This window comes from Ctenopharyngodon idella, chromosome 9 (assembly GCF_019924925.1).
Source record: "Ctenopharyngodon idella isolate HZGC_01 chromosome 9, HZGC01, whole genome shotgun sequence".
Classification (NCBI taxonomy): domain Eukaryota; kingdom Metazoa; phylum Chordata; class Actinopteri; order Cypriniformes; family Xenocyprididae; genus Ctenopharyngodon; species Ctenopharyngodon idella.
In genome coordinates this window covers 15,693,213-15,719,624 of record NC_067228.1, presented here as the reverse complement: position 1 = coordinate 15,719,624, position 26,412 = coordinate 15,693,213, and the positions used below count along the sequence as shown (strand labels likewise).

General features: G+C 36.2%; 1 protein-coding gene across 1 annotated transcript in view; it reads left to right on the top strand.

Annotated features, from left to right (window-relative positions):
* slc49a4 (solute carrier family 49 member 4) overlaps nt 1–26,412 on the top strand; it is a 41,504-nt gene continuing 15,092 nt past the window's right edge. Inside the window, exons 1-5 of the mRNA XM_051904923.1 lie at nt 1–439; nt 3,024–3,117; nt 11,043–11,311; nt 12,951–13,080; nt 18,774–18,882. Coding sequence (XP_051760883.1) covers nt 142–439; nt 3,024–3,117; nt 11,043–11,311; nt 12,951–13,080; nt 18,774–18,882 — 900 coding nt within the window. The 5' untranslated portion in view covers nt 1–141. The remainder of the gene's footprint in view (nt 440–3,023; nt 3,118–11,042; nt 11,312–12,950; nt 13,081–18,773; nt 18,883–26,412) is intronic.

Sequence of the window (26,412 nt, the reverse complement as noted above, 5' to 3'; positions counted from 1 at the left end):
CGCAGCTGAGAGTGTCATCGGTTGTTTTTGTTTCGATGGGCAACTGGCAATTGCGTGACTGCCCTGGTTTTTAATGTGTCATGTTATAGACGTTGCTGAATAGTATAAAGACTTTTTAAAACGTGATACCACGTCTGTTCAATGGGTGCCGTGGAAAGCACCGAAGGGGAAAGGGAACCTTTGCTGGTTCCAGCCCAGCCGGCGACAAACACCACACAGCCTGTGTTCAGCAGGGTGTATGGGAGAAGATGGTTTGTTCTCACCATGTTTTCCTTGTTGGGTTTTATGCAAGGAATGGTGTGGAACACCTGGGGCCCGATCCAGAACTCAGCCAAACATGTGTTCGAGTTCTCATCGACAGATATCGCGGTGCTTGTGCTGTGGGGTCCAGTGGGCTACCTGCCCTGGCTGCTGTTTATGTGGTTGATGGATAAGAAAGGTGAGTTGTTTTGCTTTTAGTTTAGTGCCATGGCAACAGTTTCTGTAAATACAAACAAATGATGAAAGATAAATATATGTGGCAGTATTTAGACCGATTTATTTATTGTGAGGGATCACTAATTCCACATAACCGATGATATACATATTAAGGTGTTTTAGTAAATAACCATAGCCAATTTCATAATTTAAATGTGTAATGTATGCACAAATGAATGTTTTAACAAACTGAGATGTCTGTGCAATTGTTTATATCTCTTTTATGCTTGTTGTCCACTTTGACTCCTAATCATTTTATACAACTGCCCTCTTTATATGTCATTGTGTTCTTTCTGACAAATGTGTTGAAGCCATGTACCTTTTGAATATCTTATTTTGAATATCACACCACACCACACAGAAGGACTCATTACCTCATGTGAAATAAAAATGATAATCTTTAAAAGGTAGTTCATCACATGTTAGGCCACAAAACCAGTTCTCTAACATCATATGACACAAGTCATTATGTAAGCCCGGCGTCAGTAGATGCAGTTTTCAAATTCATACTTCCCATGCCATTTTAATGAGTTTCTAAGTTGAGGAAAGTACAGACGAAACAACAGCCATGTGAAACAGACATAAAGAATATATATAATGGTAAAATTGATGTTTATTATGTCCTATCATGTTCTTATATTCTTCGTATTGTTTGGTTATTTTTAAGGAAACTTTACATTATAGAATCTCAGTTCCTTTTTCTGATATTTCATACATTTCAAATAAGGTATTTTGAGGGGAGCCCCTGTTTGCCATTAGAGATATAGGCAAATATTGAACCTTTGTTTCTGTTATTTGTACACATTCAAATTATGTATTCTAAACCAAAGCTTAAATTGGTTCAGGAACCATCTGAAGGACCACATATAATAAATACTGAGCTCAACCAAAAATGAACATTGTAGCTTTAATTTAACCAAAAACTGAAACCGCTAAATTACATTTGGGTAATTGGGTATTTCAAATCGGTATGCTGTTCTGTGTGTTGTGTTCATAGGTAATAAACCAGTCGTTGTAAAATAAAAATTTTCGATATTTCAGTTAAACAAATTTCACATATTGCTGCTACTCTAGCTATCATCATTCTTGGTCACAGTGAAGTGCATCCACGCTGCTGGCGCATACATCTTTTGTAACTTATCCATGTTGTGAAAAAAATAGATGCTGACACTGTCAAAACACATCATTGATGAAGAGCAAACCGTTTCGGTCAATGACTTTAGCCTTCCAAAGCTGTTATTGACAAAAAAGACAGAAAACCTCTAAGAACAAGTACTTACACCATGTGTTCGGAATAAGAACTTCTGTGGAGAACAAGGCTAATAAAGGCTTTAATTTCAATCTTTTCCTCACACAAGATTATCGTAGTGCTGTAAAATCGATTCATCACGATAAATCGATTTTACAGGACAATAAGTTATCGTATGACTTCAGATGTTATATATAGAGAACATTTATGGTGTTTATTACATGTATGACTTATCCTTATATGGTAATAGTTACATAAAGATTACGTTTCATATAAAAAAAATAACAGCATTCTGGTTTCAAAGGACATGAAAGGGAGTAAATAATGTTGAGTGAACTGTCCCTTTAAGACAAGAATCATTGTTTGAGGAATCCGTTTTGAGCCTTGAAAATGACATTTTTGAGCCTTCCTCAAATAACACTCACATGGTTTGCATTTGGAAAGGAGCGTTTGGTCAAACAGAACAGAAAGCTTATGTTTTTAAAACTTTCCCACTGCCTTTCACTTATCTTACCTGAAAATAAGGTGCATTTTCAAACATCTCAAAGACTTGATAATGTCAAACAAATGTCTTCAGCTTTCAGTTTCCCCGTGTTTACACCTCATTCATTAGCTTATACAGCTAGGCGACGCTCCAGTTCTGTTTATTAACACATTAACACTTTATTTGGAATCTTTGATAAGAAAGTGCATGTTCTTAAGTAAATGTATGAAGGAAAATGCTTCCAACCACATTTTCACTTTTTATCTTGAATGGGAGCATTTCACCTTCCCTTTTGTTCTCAACACGAAAGCAATTGCCACAGGCTGTAAACACCATGTCTGCCAGAACCACAGTCTGCAGTTTCTGTATTAAACTCAAAAATGTTTGTAAAGATCATGTTTCATGAATCCAGGAAAATGCCCATGGAGTAAAGATTTTCATTATACCTTCTGGACAAACTAACATTTGTTTTGTCACCAATAAATCATAATTAATTATTTTTTTTTTTTTTTATACATGTTTTTGCTTGTATTTATTTTATCCGATGTTGTAAAGCACAGCTGCTGCTGTTTTAATGGTGCTATATAAATAAATTATAATTGAAACTTGAAACTTAAACTTGAAGGTTAAAAAAAATGAACCATTCTAATCTTCTCTGATTTCCTAATCCTAATATCTTCAAGATAAGCCTGCATAATTTGCCAATATCTTGGAGATGGATCTGCACCAACAAATAATCTCATCAGTTAATAAAAGCTTACAAGATATTATATCTGCCTGATTATATCTCTTCTTCTCTGTTTTGTGCCCAAGGTTTGCGAGCATCTCTGCTGCTGTCAGCGTTCTTCATGGTTCTGGGTGCAGCGTTACGAAGTGTGCCCCTCAAAGACTTGCACTACAGACGCTGGTAAGACTCACACAATATGTACACAATAAGTTACACAATATGGTGCATCATATACTCATATACTTGCTTAGCCAAACCTGATTGGTTGATTCCTCATCACTTGCATAATTATGCAATTCCTTAATTTCCCTATGAGATAATTTACGAGAAGATCAAAGATTACTTTCCAAACATCTTGAATTGCTTAACATTGTAAGTGCATTTATTACACATTGTTGCAGCAGGGTGTGTTTAAAGTCGGCATGAAAGGGTAAATTTCCATATCTATTTTCTAAATGCATATGCAATTCATACATGCATGTTTCATTTAAAATATATATATATATATATATATATATATAATATATAATATAATTTTTTTTTTTTTTTTTTGACATGGTAATTTTTAATCAGAATCTCATAACCTGATCTTCCGGATGAACAAATGACACACATCTCTCTGGTAATGTATGCCAGTCAATCTTCAATCATTTAGTTTGCTTAAACCCTGGCCCTTTCTTATAATCGACCTCAAGATCTGCCTCCATCCAAATCAACAACCTATGATGGATGGAAGCAATTCATCCATCCCCGCCCTACATTTCACTCGGATGTTCATCACAATTTGGAAGAAATTATATGTCGCTACTTCCATTACATTCATGACTTTAAAGGTCCATTTTGATGTAGTATTTTATGCTGTAGCAGACAATGTCTTTCTTAATGATGTTTTTTTAGGTTGGTGGCACATTTTATTGGTCATTTGTACTTTTATGTATTTGATTGTTTAAGGTCTAAATTTGCACATCCAAAGAAATGTTGACAGCCTGCGATTTATGCCTTGAATACCAAATATTCTATTGTATAATTATGTTCTTGTGATCTAGACACGATTATGACAAAAATCATAATTGTCAATTATTCCTTTGAAATTGTAATTGCGATTATTAATTACAATTATCACAATTTACATTGAATGATGTTTTGAATAGCTTTATGCCATTGTTTGAAGCGACTGCATGCCATATTTTTATATCAAAATAAACAAGCTGAAAACACTCTTCCTACTTTTTACAGATTACAAATTTGATTAATTGTGCAGCCCTATGATCTAGCTGTATTTGTGTGGTTAGATGTAGTAGTAGTTTTTTTCACCAATGTTCAATACTGCTATCTAGAGAGCAGGGTGGCCAATATATAAATAACACAATTTAACGATAAATGAAGGCGAACATGTATTTTTCACAATATTTATGCCGACTTGAAATTCGCCGCAACACATAGGTGGAAGTGTGTTACCCATTGGCAAAGGTACAGGGTACTGCTGGATGGTTGTACCACTTTAAAGATGTGACCTTTTCATTTGTTTAAATACATAGTGGTGGAACACTCTAACAGGATGACTGCGCTCTGTTTGCTTTAGATTAGGATTCTTTTACCTTTAAAATTGAATGTTCCTGTCCTTTACTGTGCTTTGTGTCCTCTTTCCATTTTCTCTCGCTCCTTCTTATCTTTTTAAGCTTTTTCATTCACACATGGCTAACATCAGCACATGAAGAAATAGCTATAGCAAACTTCTCATTGCACTTGTGAGAAAAGGAAACAAACCTTTTTATTATTATTAGTTTTGACAAAGAGCTAACTACAATCCAATGGACATTTAAGCAAGGTTATTTAAATGACTTTGGATGCATGTAACTTTGTTAGAATAGCTTTTTTGTGTGAAGTCAACTGACAATATAAAACTACATTATAAGACATCAATGAGCATAAATCCTATTTTGTTATTGAGGTATGCAGAATATTGTTCGTCGATTGGATTTAGAGAATGTGGGTCTGGTTGTGGACTGCTGAAAATACACTAGGATTCTTGAGAATTCACTCTTATCTATATGTATGATGTTATCTTCAATTTTTATTAAACCATTATCGTATAAACGCATGTAGTTAAAAGGACCAATTTTCATTTTCCATACAAGTACATCACCACTATTAAGGGATATTTATAGCTTAACATTAACATAATTTTTTTTTTGCTTATTAGTTACTTGGATGAAATAAGGCTAGGTAGCTTTACAGCTCCTACAATACTGGAACAGATAGTGACACATTGACCTTCTCAGTTATATAATCTAAAATTGTGCATTTGCTTGATATAACAGGAAAAGCTTTTTAGGATGGTTACATGAGAGAAAGCAGAGGTTATGTTGATTGTTTTATATATTTATATATTCCATCACAAGCACATTTAAACACAAAGATACATTGCAAGCAGCTATTGCCTGAAGTGACTGTTAATGTAATGGCTGATTTCAACACTGTGGCACTTAATGTGTCGAGTCTATTGATTCATATAAAGTGACTCAACTCTGTCGTGTGTTTTATATTTTAGAAGCCCGCTACAGCTAATGATGTATGGTTTAAATACATTTACACCACCAGCAAACATTATTAAATAGACTGTCTTATATCTGTGTAAAAATAGTGATCAAATCTCACATGTAGGCTTTTTTGAAATTAGCAGTTGCTAGAACAGTAAAAGTACATTAGTTGCAAAAATACTGGTGGATCACTTAGGACTTAGGCTGCGTTTACACTGTACACTGCAAGTCTTAATGCACAGATCTGATCTTTTGACCATATCCTATGTTTTTTTTTGTTTTGTTTTGTTTTTTTCCCCGCCTGTTTACATTCACTTTAGACACAACTGGTATCCGATGTCTGTGTTTACATTAATTCCTGCCCAAAATGATTCTTTTGGTGATCACTTTACTTTTAGTAACAAAGCTGTTTTATTTATAAAATTCACTGGGCAGAGTTTCTGTTTCTATGTTTGTAATTCTGTTTCCACCTCAATAAAAAAAGCTGCAAGTTTTAGTGTGAGCACATATTGGCACATCTGCTTTAAAGTATGACATTTAAAGCTATCTTTGTGGGCAGACGCGTTGCCCTCGCTTTGTGGTGGCTTGGGGAATCGGATATGCATGTTTATACGTAGGTCAGATGTCCAGATATCAGATATGTATCGGATTTAAAACCACATTTGAAAGTGGCTCAGAATGGATGCGAAAATTACCTTTTTTGTGTTACATATATAATGTTACATTAGGGTAATCTAACAAAATACATTATAAATTACTTTTTATAGCATGTATTTTGTAATCTGTAGTGAAATACATTTTAAAAGTAACCTACCCAGCCCTGCACATGTGCAACAAATTCTGATCTGTGTCAAATGTGAGTTAAAAAAAAAAAGGTTTGCGCCAGTGTAAACACAGCCTAGACCCCATGACTCACACACTGTTTCTTTTTAGAGTTTAACACTTCCTGAGTCATTAGATGCGTGTGTTGCAAATATAAAACTTCGGATTATGGAGTGCTACTGAAAGCCTTTGGTTAGGCTCAGGTCACAGACACCTAAAAGATGTTAGGAAGAAGGAGGCCATACACATCATGCATCATGACCTGGTGACTTCAGCTGTGAATTGAGCTACCGCTAGGTGTCAGCACTTGCATTAATAAACTGTAAAAAGTACCTCACTAAAATGTAACCATCTAGCATATCAAGTGATCCAGCATGTGACTGATGGTAATCATTGATATGCCACACTAGAATGAGTCATTCTGATCTGAATGTGCTGTTTTGTTTAAGAGTTCATGGTTTAAGGGTAAATTGGACACCATCAGATATCAGTTAGCTCAGTTTAGATGGCTTATAATGGCATGTTTTTTATCAAATAGAAGAAATGTTGTTTAAATAAACCCAAATTCACCCAAAAATGAAAATTATGTCATTGTTTATTATTATTATTATTATATTGCATTTATAATTTTTTTTTTTTCTTTCTGTGTAACACAAAGTAATTTGGAAGAGCCTTGCAGCACTGTTGAATACAGTAGTTTATAATGAGAACTAATATCAATCAGTTTGTTCCTCCAACAAAGTTATCTTATGGCTTCAGAAGCCCTGTGTCATGTCAAATGGACCACTATTATTTTATGATTTTTTTTGTTTTGTTTTGTTTTGTTTTGTTTTTTGACAGATGTGATAACTATATGAACAGTGGTTGTTTGCCAAAGAGCAGTACAGATTCTTCTAAATATATCTTTTTGTGTTCTATGGGAAAAAAAATAACGGCATATGTGTTTGGAACGACTTGAAGAATAGTAAATAATGACATCATTTAAATTTCTGTATGAACTTTTTCTTTAATCAGGCTCTTTCTTGGATTTCTCTGATTTTCAGTTACTTTTATTAACCTAAATCTTTATTTAAAAGCATTGATTTGGTCTCAGAATGACTCTGTGCTGAGATTCAATCATGATAGAAAGTAGTTGCAATAAAATAGACAATTTTTTACAATGGCATTTGATTACAAATGCCAATTGTTGTTCTCAAATCAACAGTGATTGTCGTCGCAGCAGATGTTTTCCACACACAGATTAAAGGCCGTTGTGCGCTTGTCGATTTTTGGTGGTGAAGAGGAGTCACTTGGTTTGAGACACAATGTTCCTTGCCAGCCAAACTGAACTGAAATTTCAGGCAGTCTTTTTACTATTTTTTTTTTTCCCTCTGTAGATTAAATGAAGGACATGTTTATATCATGTCTTCACTGGCTGTGAGTTTAAGACTGACAGTGTGTTTTAAATGGCCCCTTTTTTATTCTGGATTTGACTTTTAGTTTAGTTTAGTTTGACTTGAAATTTTGGTCAGAATAAAGCAGAGCATTTATAAAACATGTTACTCAGTCACTTTCATGGAGGTTATAAAATTTGCATTCGAATCCTGTTAGCCCAGCAGCTTCGTTAGAAAGCAAAGAATCCTCTCTTACAATGTTCGTGCCAGATCTGAATCATCTAAGGCTAAATTACCACTTTTCCACTGCCCTTACATTTCTCCGTGCGTGAGACTTATTTCTCCCTTTTCGTCTCTTACTTTGATTCAAATCGGATTGTCGTCTGAAGAAATATAGCATAGGACACTGATTCTCAGCAGCTTTTGCTTCAGGACATCATGCGGCGACCTAACATGATATTAAAATTGTTAATCATACAAATGACAACACAACTGGCCTAAATCAAACATTCAAATGTATTAATATTACCATGAACTGTTAAGTACAATATGCTAAATTGATGTGGCATAACATGGGTTGAATAGAAAATGGAAAATTTTGATTCCTAGTAAATGCATCTTTGTATTTTTTATTGTGTCTGGTTCAAGTGAACACACACACACAGTGTTGGGCAGTAATGAATTGCTATAGTAATGCGTTACAGTGATAATATTACTTTTTGCAGTAACTACAGTGTAACTAATTACTAATAATATTTCAGTAGTAATATTACTGTTACCATCCATAAAATAGCTTAATGTTATTTTTGTTGCCTCAACCACTGATTTGAAATCCAACAATCCAATCATTCCTAGATTGATTTTTGTAACCTTCACGAGTCACGACTCATGTGTGCAGGTGATGTCACCATTGCAGCAAGCTAGCTTGGAATATGGAAAAGCTTGCATTCAGCAGCTGAAAATATTGACATTGCTTTGATTTTGTAAGGAGAAATTATGCTAAGAACACCATTGTCAAATGCAAGTTGTGGCATACTTTACTCTGGCATTTCATAGCTTGCCCAACCACATCCCTTTGATCCCGATATACATACCCACCTATTGTCAAAAAGCATTTGGAAAACAAAACGAAACAATTACAACCTTACGTGAATTAGTTAGACAACATAACAGTCATGGAATATAATCGTATCTGGGTAACAAGTGAATTATAGCTACAATTGGCATCAAGCTACACATGAGATTAATACTACGCTTTTACTAAACCCACTGTAAACCACCACTGAGTGCTTGTAATAACTAATTGTATCTTGTAATAACTAATTGTTTGTAGCATTTTAGAATAAGCTAATCGTTACATCTGCTTAGCATTTCTCATGTAAACATCCTTTATTCTTATAAAAATAGCCCAAATAACAAGAAAATCGCATACAAATCATATGCTGTCATAATCGTATGTTTATTAGCTTCATGTTTCATGTGTAGGAACGTTTCTCTGTGTTGGTATGTACGGAACAGAACATGGAAATGTAGTGGAACTTCGTCATCTGAAGAGACAACGCGGGTTATGAACACGTAATATGGATGTTATTGGCAGCGAATGATCAGGGTAGACCCACCAGGGTAGACAATAGACAATCACTGGCATAGAAAGTCCCACGTCTACAAGTTTTTACCCATACTTAATATTATAAAACAGATAATTCCAGCCCTGGATGGTGATTGGTCTATGCAGCGGTCCAGATACTAAAATGCACAATGCATTTATAATGCTAAACACTCATTAACCTCATTGAGAGGTGTGCCTAACACTGGCCTTTATTTGATTACAATCACAATATAGTAAAGGTTCTTCTAACGCTTTATTACTTCATTAAAGTAAGCTAACAGAATCCATTCAGACTGGAATTCATTGGCCTTGATATAGTAGGCAATATCTGTAGTCATTCTTTGTCCCAGAATTGTCAATTTTCATTGTTTCCAACTGTAATTGACAAACGTAAAGTCATAATAATGATCGACTCAAGGTGTAGGATTTAGAATAATCTGCGATCCAATTATGAGCTACGTGAGTGGTATCACAATGATTGCAATCAATGCAAATGTAGACCACTTCTTCTTATTCAGGAAAAAAATCCCACAGTGCACTCTAGCCCATTTCATTACAAGGAAGAACACACAGGCTTTATCATGAATATAGTGTCACAGGGGCTAATGTCAGTCAAGAAAAATGCTATATGAATGCATAAACACCTTTCTGCAGAATCAGATGTCAACATGCTGGAACAAAAGAGAGAGTAATAGTCGAGGGATCTTTCACATAATATTTGATAGGGGATTGAGTAGAGCATTGCATGATCGATGACTTAGTTTGAACTAAAATCTTTTGCGGACTGTAAGGTTCAAGAACCTTTTAAAGGGCTGTTTAAATGTTGTATATGATGTGTGCTGACCAAACCAAATGCGTTTGTGAGCTGGTTTTAAAGTATACTATCAATCCTCCACTTCAGAGGTTTTTTACCGTTCCTCAGACACTCTTTTTAACAAGCCACAGTGAAGAACTTGACATCTTCATGAACACAAGAATAGACCTTAAAACATTTTGTTCAGTTAGTGACAATTGCTAGGAAGGAACTAGAAAAAAAACTTGACACAAGAAACCTCTTGATCTTTATGATAGTGATTTACCATGAAGGTAAAAGATCATTTCGGTCTGGTTTTGTGTGCATCTGTGCTGTAGAAAATGGAAAAGTGTTTCAGTCACTCTCTATCTTCGCCAATGCTGAAGATCTATTCTGGGGACAAGCACTGCAGCGTTTACTCAGGCAGTTAGGCTATCACAAGTCTCCCCGCTGGGACTCAGTCATCCTGTCTCACAGATAAAGCTCTTTTGTTTCCCCTGCTATTAAACCTCAACTCTGATAGAACTCTGATGGAGGGGCTGCAGCAATTTGTGTTTAGAGACCAACAAATCTCAGGTGATTGCATTTGTAAACATTTTTTAATTTAAATGGTTAATACTTTCAGACGTTTGTCTGACATGCATTAATTTGAATAAGGAAACTAAGTGTATTTAGAAATAAAAATATCATAGATACTTGAGGTGCCTTTTTTGACTTGGGCCAGTATAAGCATCAGCCCAGAAAACCCTAACTACTGCATAGCAACATCCTAAAAACTCTCAGATCACTTAATCAATGCATAGCAATGCCCTTGAAGGCCAGCATTGTGCAATATAGCATTGTGACTGTGACTTTTACAGGAAAAGCACACCCATATTTTCTTTATTTGCTTTAAAATGTAAAAAATACATTGTGTCATTGTGTACACATGGTGTCTTTAATTTTCCCCCTTTTTTTCAAATCTACAGGTTGATTCATGGAGGACAACTTTTAAATGGTTTAGCTGGTCCTACCATTATGAGCGCCGGTCCTCTCCTTTCAACTACTTGGTTTGCTCCTGATCAGAGGGCTACGGCCACCGCTATTGCATCACTTATTGGCTACCTGGGGTCAGCCTGCGCCTTTCTGATTGGTCCATTAGCTGTCCCTGCACCCAATGACACTGAGAAATTGGGAAGCACCATCTACTGGAACCAAAACCACATAGGAGACAGGATACAGTTTGTTCTTTATGCAGGTACGGTGTTGTCAGCTGACAATCCAGCAACAGCATTTATTCTGAATCAATATTAAATTATTTTAAGCCATATAGAAAAGCAATCACAAGAAAGCCATCCATGGTGGCTCTCCAAATACCACAATCAAACGTCTTAATGTATTTTGCGTTCACCTCACTATAAAGATTGCCTCACATTGTTCTGCTTAACTGATTCAGAAAATTAAAACATTTAGAGAGAGAAAGAGAGAGAGAGAAATTTTGCCTATAATAGATTGATACTCTGTCTCTGTTTAAGTTGAGAGATGTTGCCTTTACGTTCATACACAGAAAAGACATTGATTTGCTGGTAGTTTAGAGGTCATTGTGACACTTACTGCAACATTGGGCCACTTACTGCAAGATTGGGCATCAAGATGCAGCCACATGCACTGGATTTTGACACACTGAAGAAGAAAAACTTAAAGAGAGTCAGTGATCTGTCCAGTCTAATAAAACCAAGTCTTTAAAGGATTAGTTTAAGTCTTTAAAATGACAATTACCCTATGATTTACTCACCCTCAAGCCATTCTAGGTGTATAGGACTTTCTTAATTCAGATGAATACAATCTGAGTTATATTAGTAAACACCCTGATGCTCCCAAGCTTTATATTGGCAGTGCACGGAAACCACCTGTTTGAAGCTCAAGTAAGTGCATCCATCCATTATAAACGTACTCCACACGTACTCCAAAGGCCTTCTGAAGTGAAGCAATGTGTTTGTGTAAGAAAAATATCCATATTTAACATATTATAAAGTAAAATAACTAGCTTCCAGCCAAACTGATTCTGCTTGCGTCTAAAGCATAACTTGCGCGACGTACTACTGGTATTATGCTACGCCATGACATACGTTATACATCGCGTAAGTTACGCTTATGCGTATGGCCATTTGGCATCATCAAGGATGTCTTATTTAAGAAAAGTAACTGGAATAAAAAAACTGTTATTCCTTGTGAGGTGTAAAATACTGTAATTTCTTTCTTACTTGGCAATCTAATGGTTACTTTTCTTAAATGAGACCGTCTCGATGACGTATGCGGCATAAAAATGCGACCTCCGGAGGATGCAGCCTTTGAAATGAGATGCACATTTCATCATGTGTACCGTGCCCAGGAGGACACAAAATTTAGGAACTCAACCTGAAGCCTGTGCTGGCAGAGTCAGTGCATCTGGTTTTGAGATACTGTATGCCAAATTTCTTGGTTACCTCAATGCTCAATAATGAACTTGGTCGCACTGTCACAGATTCCAGCACTGGATGAGCTCGTTGGAAAGCAGGAGCTTTTCGTGGACTAGGGTTAATGAGCTGATCAGTTGTTTCATTGTGCATTTCCTCCCTCTACAGGATTGTAATAAATCTGCTAGACTCATGGTTAACTCTAGATTAATGTGAGCCATCTAATGGCCGTTAATGATGTTGGTTTGGATGCTACTCCATCTCTCTCATTAATTTGAATTTAGTATCTGAAAATTGCACTGAAATGCCAGGCGCGTTAAGCTCTTTTTCTAATTAACAGAGATAGATTAAGTCTGAATCCGTAAAATCTTTGTGAGATTTGATGTTGACACTCTGGCCGCATGATAAATGTTTTTTTTTTTTTTTTTTGTGAACTTGCAGAGTTTGGGATGATTGCAGCACTTTTCGTGGTTGTGCTGTTCTACTTCCCATCCAGACCGCCCATCCCTCCCAGCGTGGCAGCGGCTAGCCAACGTCTCAGCTACAGGAGCAGTATCTGCAGGCTGCTGAGGTATAACAATGATCCTTCTTTTTCCCAGACTGCTTTAACTGTTTTGAAAAGAGAATTGTTAAAGGAATGGAGGTTTGGAAGTAGGAATAGTTCAACTGAAAAAAAAAAAGAAAAAAAAAAAAAGTCTTCTACACTTACACAGAGAAGTAACTGTGCACCACTAATTGGTTCTTGTGCCTGTCACAGCACCCCAGGTTAAAATGCAGATGCACTGAAAACTACAGTATATTGGTCAAAATCATTGAATAACTTTGATCTATTTCACACAGAGCAGGTTTAAAAGGGTTTGAATACACTAACATTCAAACGTTTGGGGCTTGTAAGATACTTTAATGTATTTAAAAAGTAGTCTCTTATGCTCATCAAGGCTGCATTTATTTTGTTAAAAAAATAAAAATGTTAAAAATATTAGAAATGTAATTTATTCCTGTCATGGAAAAAAGCAGACATTTTCAGCAGCCATTACTCCAGTCTTAAGTGTCACATGATCCTTCAGAAATCATTATAAAATGCTCAATTTATGCTCAAGAAACATTTCTTATCACAGCAGAAAACGATGCTACCTAATATTTTTGTGGAAACTGTAATATGTATATTTGGTAAATAACAGCATTTATATGAAACAGAATTTTTTTTGTAACAATGTAAGTCTTTCACTTGTGATCAATTTATTGCATCCTTGCTAAATAATGAAAAATTAAAAATAATGAAAAAAAAACTTTTGAATGGTACTGCATATTTCACAAGTCATATTGAATACATTAGTACATTTTTCTTTTTGGTGCTTGAATCGCTAACTGCCATTGTTCTATGGAACAGAGCAACTGAGCAATATTCTGCTAAATATCTGCTTTTGTGTTCTTCTGAGGACAAACCACCTGACCAATCCAACTGATTCAAATTGGCATAAGAATGAATAAATGATTAAAAAAAAAGTGGCCCTTTAAAAATCCAAGTGCAAAAATTCAAACATTTGAAAAGACCTAAACACAATATTTACTGTATTTGAAAATGGATTTAGAGCATGAATATCAGTGTTCCTCATTGGCATTCAAAAGAGATTTTGCACTGGGTATATCTGCACATGGACACAAAAATGGACATCTGTTATTTTAGCCCCTTTGTAACCTCCAGATACTGTCTCTCTGATCTCAGCACAGTCTCTGAAGTTTTACTATTGCTTTTACAAAAGAGAATCTTAATGAACAGGATCTTGTCATTTTGCCACTCACCATATGCTGTGGTTGTCATTTAATACACATCAAAGACAAGATCCTTTCCCTGCAGATTAATTACCAAGCCTTATGATGTCACATGCTGACCATCCTTAATTAATAGAACATCTTAATCTGTACATTTAGAAACCCAGTGAAGTTCATCAAGGCCAGTGTGACCACAGTGGCATTGTTACAGCTAGTCAGAATCCTCTTGATGTAGTCTCACCCGCAACGCTTGGGGAGGTTGATATTCACAGATCAGAGGAAGCCATCCCTGCTTTGAATATGTCCTCACATCAACACTAGAGGAATTGGCTGAAATGTGTGGACTGGAAAGGACTGTTGAACTTCACTTTTGCAGAGAGTCTGCAGTTCGACCCCCTCCGAGGAACGAGAGAACTTTCCCACTCACAGCAGAGCTGAAAGCAAAGAGAAGAACAAACATGAATGGACGGAGTTACCCTTTTGAGACTGTAATGCTGTCTGGAGTCCCTCCGATAGGCAGAGTTCCAGTAGCCGTTTCACATTTGTATCTGAATGAAGCAGCAGATTGGTAGAGCTTTGTAAAACCGCTAGTCTACAGGGACAGTTCACTGGATACGGACTGGGTTCGTGTGATCATGATTGTATTTCACCTCCATTCTCTGAACTCCTAAGTCCTTGGCTCACCTGACTTGCTAAGTCTTTAACGTTTTCAAGCCAGATTTGTTTGTTGCAGAGAGCATCATAATTTCATTGTTCTTTCAAAGGAACCGTTATCCGGCATTTGATTACTGCACTAACAGTGATGATAGAATAGTTTTGGTATTAATGGACTGTGTGTTAAAAATGACCATGTCTTGCAAAATCCTCTTCTTGGGGTATTAGATCCCAACAGGGCCTGCCAAGGACAAATAGCACTTAGCTGATGATCCTTCTGGCTTGATGGCTCCCCCAAACCTGTCAAAGGAAAGGAAAGAAAGGCTTTCTCATCATATCCCATAATCTAAATAAGCTCTTGGTGGGGAAAAAAGCTGCATGGATATCGATCTCCTCCAGCTGTGAGGTTAATGAAGGGGGTACAGTTGGGAGAAAGGGTTCTCGATCAACACCTTTTTTTTTTTTTTTTTTTTTTTTTTTTTTGCCATTGCCCTCTTTAAGGCTGCCATGAGACACTGAAAGCATGCTTTGATTTCTCCACACACTTTCCTGTTAATAGTCAGGATGTAGATGGTAGAACTTCCTTCACATCCAGCAATTCATACCTGAAAGTAGCGTGACACGTAACTCAAATTTTCTACAAGTAATTAATTTGACAGCCAATTATTAGCCAGCCAGTAATTAGCATCTTTGCATTCTCCTGTTACATTTTTTTTGTATAATAGTGTATTTTTTTTAAAGCTGATTTTCTCTAAAAAACAAAAACCTTTAAAAAAAAGCTCACATTCTGAGAATCTCAATAGAACTGCAGCTGAAATGCTAGAAACAAGATGCAGAATTGCAATTTGAATTACAAATGTACTTTTTATTTAGAAAAGAAATATATAGAAAGTCTATAGAAAATTTTACTAAATTTATATAAACACTTTAATATTTAGGGGGGGGGGGGTAATACTATTTCATGCATTCTGACTTATTTACACTGTTAAAGAGTTGCATTCTCATGCTAAACATGGCCAAAGTTTCAAAACACGAGTTCGACGTATGACTGAGTATTTCTGTGCCAAATATACTACTTCCGGTTGTGAACATGTTTCACAGAATTTTTTCGAGTATGCCTTTTATGACATCATAAAAGGGTGGAATAGGCACTTCTCCCTGATAAGCATGCACTCACACACACACACACACATCACCCAGAACAAGAGCATGCCCATCAACACGCTTCGGTCAGGATACGGAAGCCGAGAGATTTTTTAGCAATGGCTGTGTCCCAGTTCCAGTTAGATTGCAACGTAAGAAAGAAATTACAGTATTTTACACCTCACAATGAATATCAGTCAATTTTATTACGGTTACTTTTCTTAAATATGACATCCTTGATGACGTATGCAGCCTTCAAATGCGATCTCCAGAGGACGCAGCCTCCGAAATGAGACGCAGCTCCTGTCACCAAAGGAGTGTGTTTTTGGTTGTGAGGGAAAGATTACCTTTTTCAGCTTCCCAAAGAACCTAGTGTGGAACAGTGGATGAAGTTTGTTTTTCTGGGTCAGAAACGGAGTTGTGCATGTATGTTTGTTTGTTCCCGGGATTTTGGTAATGAATACTTTGTAAACAATTCCCAGTTCGGCGCTGGATTTGCAGATCGCGGGTGGTAAGTAAAGCTGCATCAGATGTCTGTGTTTTGTTGGCAATCGGCGCGTAAGTGCATAAAATGTAAACAACATGAACGTTTTTGTTCCCTTTTTATGTATAATGATGTCACAGCTTGCAGACGATCTCTACGCAAAGTGCTCGTGACTCTTTAGCTCTGCCCAGGAGCTCGGCTTTTTTAGGAAAGACTCGGTACAGCATATCTATCTTTTGTAAATATGATAAAACTGAAGACTTATCGGAGATATGAAGGATGCAATATTACTGTATATCTACTCAAGATTAACACAAGATTGGCCACAAGCCAAACTTTAACATCCTGTAATTCCAATTCAAGTTCTAATTCAGTTTCCCGTATGGTGTGGCCAATTCAATTAAAATTTCATGAATTTAAAAGGTATATATGATCTCTAATTCCTTTAAAATGAATTATAATCTTATAATCTCAATTTTGCACAAGCCTGGAAAGGTCTAATCTGTTTGTGCATGTTCGCACCTTTATGGGAACCATTATCCAGTGTTTGATTTTTGCGGTAAAAGTGATGATAGAATAGTATTAGTGTTGATGGACTTGGTGTTAAAAATGGCTGTCTTGCATGGTCTTCATTTTGTGGCATTAGATCCCAATAGAACAGTCAAACTTTTTTTTTAACTAAGTATGAAAACAGGGTAACACTTTAGTACAGGGAACACAGATAAACTATTAACTACGACTTTTCCCTCAATAAACTCCTAATTTACTGCTTAATAATAGTTAATAGGTAGTTGTTTTAAAATAAAGTGTTAGCGAAAACAGCCTTAAAGGCTCAAATACCAAGAACCAAACTGCAATGAGTAAATTCCATAAAGCACACCGCTTCAAAAGATAAACAAAGCATCTTTGGAGAGCTCTCATGATTGGTTTCAGATGCTTTGTTTTATAGGGGGGAAACATTTCCTCTCAAGTAAGTTGGGGAGACACTGTTTGAGACTCTTGAGGGAAAAATAGAGAGAGAAGGGAGGGTGATTCTAATTGGGTTGGGACTGATTGGAGGCCTGCCAGAAGGCGCACATAAAGGCTGATTCCACGAAGGGATTCTCGACCTGTTTCAGTCTTGACTACAGCAATCCAGCGACTGGATAGATGCTCATATAAATGCTAATACATGAAGAAAAAGCATCCCTCATAGCAAGGGATTTTTGTATCAGGGCAGGATTACCACAAAATTGACAGTACACTAAACCATGCACTGTGCTTGTATTAATGCTTGTATCTACAGACCAACTATGTTGTTGCTTAGCTTCAAGAAGGATTTGTTGGCAAATAACACTTGCTAGTGAATCTCATAGATAATGCTATGAAAGAGTAAAATTTCAGCTGTGCCCTGCAGATATATGATTTATTAAAAACATGCAGATACTGATACTATGCATAGCTTTGCCCAGTGGGTCAATTAGGTTTAATTAGATCTTCAAAACAGTTCCTACTTGGCCAAACTCTCAATATTAAGGTCTATATTACCTAAAGAAAGCTATCTGTTAACATTGCACATTCTCAGTTGCAATTTTTCTGTTTCTGCAGGATTTCAATAATTAAAAATAACCTCTAATATTTTGTTAAATCATAGTTTTTTTATTTAGTCAATTCATTTTCATGTCATATTCGTTAATTTAGTCAGTGTTACTCTGACTAAAATGGCAATTGGATTAGCATGTAAATTTCAAGTTCACTGGTGCATTTGCATCATTTTTTCAGATGAAAGTTGACTCTTTGTTTGATAATGTGCAGTGTCCTCTTAAGAATCATATTTGGTTAAGGAAGCTAAATCAATGAAAGACAAAGCACTGCTCATGGGCATGTCTTTATTCTAACATTATGCTTGCCTGATATCTGCATCTGCTATCAGTTCTGTGTATTTTCTGTATTCGGGAGATTTTTATCTCTCTGTCACTGGGCTGCAAGGTAGGATAAATGTTTTTGTGGAAGGCTGGAAGGCATAGGAAGGAAACTGTACAATATTTGACTCTGTGTGAGATGCACAAGCTTTGATGTTCAGTTTCGTGACAGTTCTGAAAGATCTGTTGCTCTTTCAAAAATGGGAGTCGTACACTGTCAAAATACAGCCTAGTATCTTAAAGTGCTTTCATAGTGCTCTATTGCTAAAAGTTTTCATAAATCTTCATCTTTTTCTTTTGCTTTTTCAGCAACATGCGTTTCCTGATGATAGCGCTCGCCTACTCCGTGCCCACAGGGGTTGTTGCCGGCTGGGCCGGCGTGTTGGACATGATTTTAACACCTGTTAAAGTCAGCCAGGTAAGACATATTCCTTGCTTGGCCCATTTAGATGATACATTATAAATAATCATAAGGTTTCCAGGAAAAGAAGAATTACAAATATAAAGACCTGTTTATTTTAGGCCATTCCCATATGTTTCTACATATTTTTTCCACTCAATTATGTTGTAATAATGAGATGTTATATCAGATAGACAATATATTTTCTCCTAATAACAAGATGCTATGTTGTTAAAATGACATTTTTCTCATTAAAAACAACACATTTTCTCGTAATAACAAGTTGTGTTAAAACGATACGTTTTTTTTTTTTCATAATAATGAGATAATGTGTCAGTAAAATTATATATTTTCTCATAATAACAAAATATTGTCATCAAAATGATATGCTTTTGCCATTATAACGAGATATTATATCGTTAAATGACATATTTTGTACATGACATGACAAAGTGGGAAAATAGGCCTTTATCACAGTCCCTGTGTCGTCACATCCGGCTTGAATTTGTAGCGTAATTAAATTTCCGCCTGCATTATTGTCAATGGACGGTTGTCACTTTTGACAAGAAAATTAAACTAAATTGGTTGAACTTGATAATAACCAACAGTATTTCAAACATTTTTTAGCTTTACATGATACCTGACCATGTGTGTAATCTTCCATTTCAATGTGCAACATTATGTGAACGAGGCGATTGCCATCGCTGCCGCTGTTGCCAGAGTTATGAGATAAAAAATTATCTGCACGCTGCTTAAGTTTCTGCCGGAAGAATAATTAGAATACACTAATTTTAGTGTTTTATTTTTAATGTTGTTGTTTTTATTGTAGAGACATGTTTATTATGTTTAATCTCCAATCTGTCTGCAATATAATGCTATCCAATTATTGCACTCAAACCCCAAGGATTTAACTCATTTAAGATGATCAAACCAGTTATATGTGAATAATCGACTCTGGGCTGGAAATATTTCTTTATTTGAAGGAACGACTTCAGTTTGATTTAGCACTTGATGATTGTGTCGGAAAGTAAAGTAAGTGCATGAAAGCAATATGAACATTATTATTGTTTAATTTGTACAGTCTTTACTCATAATTTATATTTTATGGAATGCATAACCTTGTCAAATACTAATACTGTGTAATGTGATATGTTGTTTGTATTCAATTCTTGCATTTCTTTAATAAAATGATGGTCAGACTTGATGGTCAGAGGTATTGTGCACACACATACAGTAGGCTTGTGCGCGCCACTTTAAATAATGAAATATACATCAGAATAACGTGACAGCATTTTTCTGTTTCATCATACCCGGCTAATGATTATAAACTGTGGTTTATGTGTTTTGATGAAGTATCTGTGATGAACTATACATCAATAAATCACAACAATACCCTTCTATGGGCACTGCCATTGATACAAGCTACAGCAAAGATATTTTAGTATATTATCTGAAGCTTCCACTTTTTGAACATGGACTGTGATAAAGGCCTATTTCCCACATTGTCACGTCACGTGATATCTCGTTATTACATAAAAAACATATTGTTATTACGAGAAAATGTATTGTTTAAACAACATAACATCTCGTTATCTCCTTACAACATAATTGAGTGGAAAAATAATATGTGGCAGCAATGCACCACTGTATGTTTCGATATGTTGTGTGTGTCTGACGTAATCAGATGTGTAAATCATTTGCACATTCAATGCGTTTATGATCAAAATGAAATCTAATTCCCCTGGATTAAATGGTTATTGACTCATAATTAACCCTGGGTGTTCAAACACACATTGAAGTATTGAGTACTCTGACTAAAATACTGTTTGCCTTTCTATACTTTCTCATTTAAAAAACTGACAGGCCTGAATGGGTGGACTTTGAACTTCAAAACAAGCTGTTAAAAACATCTAATTATAGTTTTAAAAAAATCCAAAGCTATCCACATGAAGATAGCCCTCTCCAGCCATTCCCTCTCCAAACAGAGCTCATCAGAATCTAATCAAACATACATGCTCAAGACGCTTTTATTTGCATACTCACAAAAGTACTTCATCTTTGATGGGCCAACCACAGCTTAATGAGATGAGCTCTCCACCTCAGAGTTTCTGATTCTCCCCAGCCTCCTCACATTTGCATCTGAAATGTGAGAGTTATGGGCCAAAGCAATCACACAGCATTCTATGCCCAGCTGAATTACGGGCTTGCGGGGACAAAGATGTTGTTTTCATGTCTTGTAGCTTCTTTTCCAGGTAAACTAGGTGGTCTTTGAGCAGGTATTGGAAAGAAAATCATGCAAGTTGAAGATAGAAGGCCTTTTTCCTTTTTCCACAATATGTCTTTGCTGCCAAAGCCATTGTGAGACTAATTTGAATTTTCCGTCTTCTCATTCAAGTCTCAGTTCTTTTTTTAACAACAATTGAAAGCGTACGCCGCAAGCATTTCCTTCTCCCATTTTAATATTTCACTATTGTTGAGAAGGTCTTTTTTCCTAGTCATTTAAATCTGGTTGAAGAGAAATAAGTGTTATCAGACAAACTGAAATTATATATAGATTTCTAGAAGAATTGTAAAAAAAAAAAAAAAAAACTGGAAGTGCTTAGAAGGCAGCAGTGTATTGATATTCCTCTGACACTCTGGTTCGGGATTTGTTCCAAATCCAAAACTTTAAGTGTTAAACTTCAGCAATTAATTCAGCCTGGATAACTTTGAAAACCTGGCATTGAAAAACTAAATTAAGAATTACTGCAGAATTCATAAACCTTGGCTTTGGTGGTAACACTTTACAATAGGGTTGTATGTATTGTAGGGTTGTCAAATGTACCGACTTTGGTACCAAGTCAGTACTGAATTTTTAAAAATGTTTCGATACCATTATTTCCCCCTAGCATTTTAAGCGCTGTTGAGCGGATTCTTAAACACCTCTGATTGGCCATTGTGTTCACGTGCTCAACAGCTCAACAAGCCTGTGATTGTCTACAATGATCAACGCTTCAAAAACATGTTGTAAATAGACATCTTTGACGCTTTTCACCGATCGCTTACATCGATACACACTGGAGCGTTTGAAAGCAGGCGTCTATCAGCGGATCCCTAATATATCTGCTCATAGACGGATCCAAAGCGCAAACACAGTGACCAATCATACCCCTTTTCCACCAGCACAAACCAGGTGCTAGTTCAGAGCTAGTGCTAGTGCCAGTTCGGAGCTTGTTCAACTGACGAGCCTTCTAAGAACTGGTTTGCCTTTCCACGGGCTAGAGAGCCAGCACAGAGCCAGGTCTTACGTCATGTATACGTCTCATATTTCACAGCAAAGCTAGCGTGGCAGCACCAAACACAAACACACCAAGCTTGTTCGAGATGCGCCGATCGCTCTGCAAGAAGCCAATGCATGACATCAAAGGACTGCGAGAACGATCCAAAAGCGCAAGGAGTCGTGTGCTCTACAAACGTTCCCACGGCACTCCGATGTCACCTTCCGATCGGTCCGTGCTGCTCCGATGCATCTCGAACAAGCCTTCCATCAACAATGTGGACTTTTCGCTATTATTGATGCTCATGGCTTTGCGAACTTACATCGGCATCCAAACACGGCTCGCCATAATTTGTATATAGACGGAGATTTCAATCGAGCTGCTCTTGGCTCGATTTGCTGCTACTGCTATATCAAAAATGCCTGTCACAAGTTTCTTGTTGGTCACGGTAACCCCTCCTCAGCCCCTGACGCAAGTGGTTCTTACTTTCTAGACCAGCAATGTTTTGGTGCTACTTACGAACGAACCACTTTTCCTGGTTCGGAGCTGGTGCTTTGGGTGCCGAAAGACAAAGAACTGATTTGAAACTAGGCTCTGGCTCTGAACCAGCACTCAAACTGCCTCGGTGGAAAAGGGGTATTGTAGGTGTTTAAGAATCCACTTAACAGCGCTCAAAATGCTAGGGGGAAATGCTGATATCGTCACATTTTTAAAATTTCAGTACCGACTTGGTACTGAAATCAGTACTTTTGACAACCCTAATGTATTGAATAGTATATGCAACAATTAACATGAACTAAACATTCATTCTTACTAATGTTGTTTTTCATGATACCTAATCCATTAATCATTGTGACCTTATTGTAAAGTGTAAGCAATTTACTTTACATTGAATGATTTCTCTGTTGACTTGGATAGAAAGCAATGAAAAGCATCCAGTCATGGTGTGAAGGTTTATAAGTTAAGTTCTTGCATTTTGATTGGTGTCAGAAGTCACTCACAACAAATAAGTTTCCACATTCGCACACAGTAATTTGTGAGTGGAATGGAAGAGCCCTGAGGCAGTAAGCATGTAGAGCAGTACAACAATAATAGCATCGTTTAAGTGTATGGTCCACCGCTACATTAATCAGTCTTGTCTAATTGCTTCATTAATGGTGAATGGCCATTAAGCCTGCGCACAATGGCTGTGCACTGATTAGGCAGACACCCTTTGCCCTTGGAAAGTCATCATCAAACTCAAGGAGCTTAGCTGGGTTTGAGAAACATTAAGAATGTGTTTTATTAGAGCGGCCTCAAAATGCTCAGAACAAAGCTCTTGTAATGGTGTGTGTGGAACTCTTTCAACCTGATTAAAACTATAGGGGTGCAATGTAGTTTTCTGATTTTAAAACCCATTTCAGTGAGTGATGCTGTGTTTTTTGCCCCTAAGGCTTCCAGTGTAAAAATGTTAGTGAGCTAAAAGCATCAAGCATGGAGGTCTAGAATACATGGAGAAAGTGTTTGCTTTCTTAGAAGTATGATATCACAACAGAACATATAACAAAAACACATCATACATTATATTGTGTCAGTATAAACTGGGTGCTGAATTGCCACTCCCAAGTTTTCTTTTGAACTGCATGTAACCTCAGTGTAATTGGGATATCTGCTGTATCATTCTCCACCTTGTCCCGAGTCCTAACCATCCCAATGCACTATACTGTATGACAGAAAAATTAGAATTTGAAAAAATTCTTTGGACACACGATTTACACTTTTAGCCAAAAGAAATAGCATAGTGTATGAAAAAGCAGCACTACAGCAGTAGACATAAATCACAGAATGGGAAATAGAAATTAATACATCCAGGGGCGCCAAAACCAGCGTCTTCTCTGCCACTCCACTCCCCCTAAACTTTTAGCGCACATCCCCATTGGCAGATATTGAATTATGTAGTCTACCTCTGCTGCCTCTCATTAAAATCGCATGATCTATGACATTCTGATATATGGTATGGTTCACTGTAGTTTTAGCACTTGATGTTTATTTCAAAGAGATAAAGATGTCTTTTACCCCTGCAGTAGGACATTTCATCAGCACATGTATCCTCAGACCTTATAAATCCCTGGAGCAGCAGTGTCTTACTGCAGTTTAGTGAGATTGTGCTTGTCCAGAGAGGAAAAATTACAGTGTTAAGAAGCTGGATAAATTGAAAATGCACAGTGCATAATCTCCACACATGCTAAAATAAACATTACATTCAATTTTGTGTATTCTAGTAAAATGAAGCTGTCAAATAAAAGTCACGTTCATTTGCGCTCAAATTGAGTGTCACAAATCATGTTTCACGAGACTGACCTTACATTTATGTAGAGAAATATCCAGTCAGTGTGTTATTGACCATTTTAAAGGGGTGGAATGAATTTGAATGATTTTTGAACGTGTCCTGATGTTAAATTGTTGATATTTCAGTTCATCTCTACTACATCCCAACACAACATGGAATTTTTATATGAATTAGCATGAATCATTAATGTTAATTAGGTACTTTGACACTCTGGCCTAGGAAGATTAGCTTGCAATGAGCGAAGTAATATTCATGAGCCCAGTGTTCTCTGAATAGTGACATTACAACCCTTCCAAAGACATAATGAGATTCAGCTCAGAGTACAGTTGTATGTCCTCATAGCCGCAGGTTGGAACTAAGTAAGGAAATGTTCTGTTGTGGGATCAGTGTTTTGCTGAAGGTGCTTTCCTGTGCAGTGACAGTCCTTTGCATTGGGTGAGAGATGGAAGAGAGCTTAGCCAGCATTCTCCTCTCCTTCACCACCCCCAGGGGATCAAGGCTGATGCCCAGACAGAGCCAGCATTTCTGATCACTCTGTTAGCATCGATAGCTATCAAATCAGCCAAATCAAAGACTGATGCTGTAACTTTTTCTGACCAGAATAATTTTTCTGTTTGTACAGTATATTTTTCTCCCCAGTGTATTTTATTGGAGAAGACTTACAGTATACAAACAAATGGGTCAAATGTAGTCTAAAAGTTGTCGTTTGATAGAACTTTTATTAATAAATTTTTTTTAATAATATTGCAGTTTTCCCCACAGGAGTTTGTGAGACTAACAACACCTTACATTTTAAAAATTAAATGCGTTAATCTGGTGCACTAACTCATTTTCAGTGTCCAAATTGAACAGAGTAAAAGTCTTTGGATTGACTTCTACAAGGACTTTAAAGTGGACTTAAACTTCTCTTTAGTTGTAATTTAGCTTCTCAATCTACAATACATTTACACTGGTGTTTTAGGAACCCAAACAAATAATAATACAAATAAAATAATAATAATTGTGTGAACAAAGAACGCATTTCACTTTGAAATGCAGCGCAGCAGACTTATATACTTATTTACTTAAATCTCAGTGATTTGATAATGGCACTAAGCTATATCAACCTTTTTTAGTTCATTTGACAGTACTTTGCCAAAGCAATGGCGCAAAACACAACGTTAGAGTTATGTTATTATTGTGAAGTGTCTAAAAATATTTTTGGTTCATTATGAAACTGTGGTGGACAGATTAGACTATGTAATTAATGGAAAACACTGATATTGCATGTTATATACAGTAGTCAACATTTGAAGTGGATCAAAAAAGTTAATCAAAGTTGTCCTAAGAAGAAGGTTTTAGGACAACTTTGAAGAAAGGTTTTGATCCACTTCAAATGTTGACTACTATATATATATTCACTACCGTTCAAAAGTTTCGTGTTTTGGAAGAAATTAATACTTTATTCAGTAACAATGCATTAAATTGATTTAAAGTAACAGTAAAGACTTTTATAATGTTGAAAACGTTTATATTTCAAGTATGCTATTCTTTTTAACTTTCTATTCATCCAAAAATCATGGAGGAAAAATGAATCTGTTTCCACAAAAATATTCAGCAGAACAATGGTTTTCAACATTGAAAATAAAAAAGAAATGTTTCTTGAACACAAAATTAGCATATTAGAATGACTGATTTTTGAAGAATTTTGTGACACTGATGACTGAAAATCAGCTTTGCTATCACAGGAATAAATTACATTTAAAAATTAAAATAGTAATACTGTGAAATATAATTAAAATTTAAAATAATAATTTTTGTTGTTTGTTATTTATCAAATAAATGCAGCCTTGGTGAGCATAAGAGACTTTACCGACCCCAAACATTTGTTAGCATATCTGTTTTTTGGGGGGGGGGTTCCACCTTTGCTTTGACAAACAGTATATAACATTTTATTTAGTCCTCATGGAGTAACTTGTTTTG